The sequence below is a fragment of the Prosopis cineraria genome, unplaced genomic scaffold (assembly GCF_029017545.1).
Source record: "Prosopis cineraria cultivar Desert tree isolate PC_DT_omini unplaced genomic scaffold, ASM2901754v1 PC8, whole genome shotgun sequence".
In the NCBI taxonomy this organism is placed as follows: domain Eukaryota; kingdom Viridiplantae; phylum Streptophyta; class Magnoliopsida; order Fabales; family Fabaceae; genus Prosopis; species Prosopis cineraria.
Window position 1 is genome coordinate 2,683,069 of NW_026555339.1, and position 4,648 is coordinate 2,687,716.

Here is a 4,648-nt window from a genome sequence, read left to right on the forward strand (position 1 = left end):
TGATGATTCCCAGAATCAACAGCATAACATGTTGAAACTGAAAATAACAGGTACGAAGGAAGGGAAATATATCTGCTTTACCGCTATTTAGAACAAAGATAATCAATGGGTTGCAGGATTTTATAAAAGAGTGCCATTATACATGGACGTAACTACTATGATACAGGGCCTTACCTTATTTATAGGTCGGAAGTATGTTGGGAGAGGGGACACAAAACAATTGAAGTTGCTCTCCACTGCATGGATTCTTTACCACATCCCAACTGTATAATTCCCTCATGCATGCTAGGCGACTTCTTATGAGTGACTATCTTAGAAATTTTGTTAGAAACAATGTTAGCACTCTTTCTGAATTTTTGGACACCTTTCAATATTAACCTATTTGCTAGTTTTCAATATAGTTTTGAATTGTTCAAATCAAAATTTATATATAAATTTTTTAAGTTAAATTTTAGTGAGTTAAACTAGTTAGGTTTAATTTTAACTTCATAATCTTTATTTATTTATGAAATATTAAAATAATAATTTTATAATATTTATTTATTATTATAATGAATTGTGGTTAAAAAAAGCAAAAAAAAAAAAAAAACACGGCCCAACCGTAGTGTTGGTGTTGAGCACTACAGTGTCAAAACCGAAACCGTTTGATACAAGTGTTGAATTTTGAGAGATTGAGAATGATATTAACAGTGAGAATAAATTTTAAAATGATATTTAGTATGACATGAAATAAAAAAAAAAGTTAATACCAAAGATCCAGGCAAAAATAACTAAAAAGACACAAAATCTTCGGCTTCTTCCTTCAACCAACGGTGAACTCACTATGCCAATGCCGGCGATGAAGATGTTGACTTTTCACTCACCTCTCAATAATTCATCCATTCAGGCCTCCAATTTAGAGTCAATAATTCACGTTAAATTGAAAAGGTTAGCCCAAACTTATTTAAAAAAAAGTTAGAGTTAAATTTTAAAAAATATAATATTTTTATATTTGGATCATTTCTGATTGAGTTCAGGATACAAGTATTCAAATAAAAAAATTTTATTTTTATAAAATATAATAAATATTAATTATTTTTTTAAATTTTGAATTATTTTATATTAAAATATTATATATTTAAATCTTATATAATTTTTAAATATAAAAAAACATATATTATATTTTTAAAAAATAAGTAATTAATATAAAAAAATTAATTAAAAATAATTTTAAAAACAAAATTCGAATATTCGAGTGCTTTCTTACAGTCTCCTGCTTCCTCTGCCTCAACTTTTCCCTTCCCACTCACCAATTCTGGGCTTGCGCCTCTCCACTCTGCTGAGAAATTGTCCTTTTCTCGCTCCAGTCTCAGTTTCCTTGGTCTCTCATTCCTGTTGCAATGGCTCTTCTCGGATCCGGGCTGAATCGCCATGGGTCTTCTTTTTTTATTTTTTTGGCAATGCACAGCTTTGGGAAGCTTGAGTGAGATGGTGACGGCGGTGTCGAGAAAAGCAAGGATGACACCGGATGGAGAGAAGGGAAACGCATACGGCACCAGTGAGCGAGAACGATGTGGAGAAGAGTGCTCGACGGCTCGCCGCCCGCAGACGTTGAGACGATGAAAGAGAGTGTAGGGGGTAATCTGGTCTCAAAATTTTAAACCCATGATTGATTTTTCAATATGATACTGAGTGTTGCCCGGTCCAAGGTCCAATCACAATCTAACCCCTTCAATTCCATGTACGAATCGAGGCCATTGGGGGCCATGCCATTTCAGAGCTTTTTAATTTTTTCGGTATTATATATTTTTAACCCTCAAAATTTATATGAATTTACTGATTCTATATTTTTAGATTAAAATACTCGAGAAATTTATTGAGGGATGTCAGGTTCAACTAGCTTATCGTGAATCTCATGTTCTACTATTAAAATATGTAATCGCTTCAATTAGATACACTATATTTGCACGTTGAGCACCGAGCGAGGGCAACAAACAACTACAGCAACAAACCAAGACAGAAAGAAAAAAGAGAGTTTTTTTTTTTGGGGGGGGGGGGGGGGGACAGCACAGTAGCAAATTGAGCAGGTCCGTCATCACTCAAGAAGGTGCATCCTTCTGCGGCTAAAAATCTGCAGGTGGGTGGACTGTCCCAGAGCTTGCTTAGCAAGTCGATTTGCTACCTCATCTCGATCACGCCCTATCTTCGAGACTTCATGGGGCATTCTTCGGATCTCGGTGCTGATGATTGGGAACAACCTAAATGGCTAGGTGCTGATGTGGTTTGCCACGTGATTCTTGGCGACTAGGTAAAGGTCATTTTTCTTGTGCACTGTTATTCCTGGAAGGACTTCTGTGTCGATGTCATGCTTGCCAATCCCATCTGGCAATTCCCAGTCAAATGAATGAAGAAGATTCGCAAGTGTAAGCTCCACAGTGACCATTGCCATGTGCATCGCAGGACAAATCCTTCGTCCAGCTCCAAATGGAATCAGTTCAAAATCATTGCCTTTGAAGTCTATTGAACAGCTTAAGAATCTCTCTGGATAGAACTCTTCTGGCTCTTCCCATGTTTCTGGATCCCTCGCTATAGCCCACGCATTCACGAGCACCAGAGTCTTTGGTTGAATTTGATAGCCCTCTATGTCGCACCTTTTCATGGATTCTCGTGGCAAAAGTAACGGCGAAGGGGGGAATAGTCTCAGAGTTTCCTTCACCACTGCTTTAAGATAACGAAGCTTCTCAATATCCTCTTCACTGATAAAATCTTTCTCGCCATATACATTTCTGATTTCATCTTGTACCGTTTTGATCACTCTTGGATTCTTTATCAGGGAGGTCATAGCCCAAATTACTGTCACGGCACCTGGATCTGTTCCTGCTATAAATAAATTCTGCATCCACATAAAACAAATCCAATACGTTCAAGAATGACACTTCATAATGCAACGCCAAAAAACAGAGACAATATTACCATGAGGAAAGCTTTTATGTGATCCAGAGTTAGATCAAACGAGGATGAAGGAGCATCCATTATTTGAAGAAAGATGTCGATGATGTCTTGTTGGTTGGTTTGAGGTTTTGCTGGGTTCATGTGGTCGTCGATGACTTGCTGGTAGAACATGTCGAGCTGCTTGAAGGTTTTATCCAGTCGACTGAGAAGTCCTCTGAGTCTATCAACCCACCCCAACCATGGCATATGGTCTGAGAAGTAAAATTCCGCCAACAAGGCCTGAGATTCGTTGAGCAGCCCGTGAAATCTGCTTCTCTCAGTCACTTCGTTACCTGCATCATACCTCCTCCCGAAAGCAATCCTACAAATTAAAGTGCTTGTGAAGGACATCATTGTCTCGCTCAAGTTGATTACTCTGCTAGAAGCAGCAGAATGAGACAACTTTCGAATCAGTAGTAAAACCTCGTCTTCCCGAAGGGGACGAAAAGAGTGGAAGCGTCTAGAGCTAAAGAAGTGGAGGACAGAGATTTTTTTCATTTCTCTCCAGTGATCACTGTAGGGAGCGAAACCCAAGTCTAAACCATTGTAAGAAAATGTACGTATACCAAGCAAGGATGGTCTGCTAGCAAATACGAGGTCGTGAGTTTTCAGGACTTGTCTGGCTATTCTCGCAGAGGAAACAACTATGGTGGGTTTGATGCCAAGGCGCAGGAAGATGAGAGGGCCATATTGGTTGGAGAGTTGCCATAAATAGTGGTGTGGGGCAGAGGTAGGAAGGTGGAGAAGATTGCCGATGAGAGGAAGACCGGAAGGACCCGGTGGGAGATGAGCTCTGGTTCTTCTTGTTGTGTGGATGAGAAATGTGAGTAAGATGGAGAAGAGAACGAGAAGCAGCACCATATCTACGATGAGATGCAAACTGGGCGTTGAGGGATGGAGAGGTTTGATTATGAGATATGTGCAGAAGTGGAGTCGATTGAATGGTTTCTTAGAAATGCAAAGTTGTGGATTTGGTTTCAGAAGAGTGGGAGGGTTTTTTTTTTTTTAAAAAAAAAAAACTGTCAATACAGAGCAGAATCAAGATCGAGAGAGGAGAGAGACGCCACCGCGGAAGCAGAGGACAATTTAATTCTGGCACGCGTCCTTCAAAATGTGGCTCCCATTAGCCTCTTGAATCACGTTGTTGGTTCAAACTTCGAAGCAATTTCAACTTGTATTCTTATATATGCCCACTAAATATCCCCTCGCAGTCTGGCACCACATGTGGTGTTTGATTTTTTTCGTATAAAATTTAAATATAGTTGGCACAAATCATATAAGATAAAAGCAAACCAAATAAAAATCCAGGAAGTTTGTGTTTTTAACATTGAACAGCACTTGATCCAGTTGAGATAGTTGAATGCCTCAGCTTATCATAATATTTTGAGTTAAAAATTTTAAAATATAGAATCGTATTAAATAAAAATATTAAAATCATTCTTAAGATAGCCGTGAGAAGTAAAAAAAAATTGTATGTTTTTTAATATGTGAAGAAAAAATATCTAGTTAAATGTTATTACAAACTTTACAAGTCTATAAATCAATATAAACGTGTGACCCTGTGTGTATATAGATTATTAATAAAATTTTTAGTCTCTTAAATTTATTTTAATTATTTATTTGATTCCTCAAATTTATTTTTTATTGATTTATTTTAATTCTTTATGTTTTTTTAAAT

At 37.3% G+C, this 4,648-nt stretch overlaps 1 protein-coding gene across 1 annotated transcript; it reads right to left on the reverse strand.

The window, feature by feature from the left end:
* Positions 1-1,880: 1,880 nt before the first annotated feature.
* LOC129319005 (cytochrome P450 83B1-like) lies at positions 1,881-4,106 on the reverse strand. Its single transcript, XM_054964039.1, has 2 exons — positions 2,953-4,106; positions 1,881-2,872 (listed from the first exon to the last, which is right to left on the reverse strand). Exons 1-2 carry the CDS (start codon positions 3,829-3,831, stop codon positions 2,246-2,248), a joined length of 1,506 nt encoding a protein of 501 aa, XP_054820014.1. The 5' UTR covers positions 3,832-4,106; the 3' UTR covers positions 1,881-2,245.
* Between the last annotated feature and the right edge of the window lie 542 nt (positions 4,107-4,648).

What these genes read in the sequence shown, in the direction of transcription:
- LOC129319005 (XM_054964039.1), bottom strand. Translation starts at nt 3,831, where the DNA reads ATGGTGCTGCTTCTCGTTCTCTTCTCCATCTTACTCACATTTCTCATC. An exon ending in ACATAAAAGCTTTCCTCATG is followed by an intron (nt 2,873 to 2,952) that starts GTAATATTGTCT and finishes ATGTGGATGCAG; the next exon opens with AATTTATTTATAGCAGGAAC.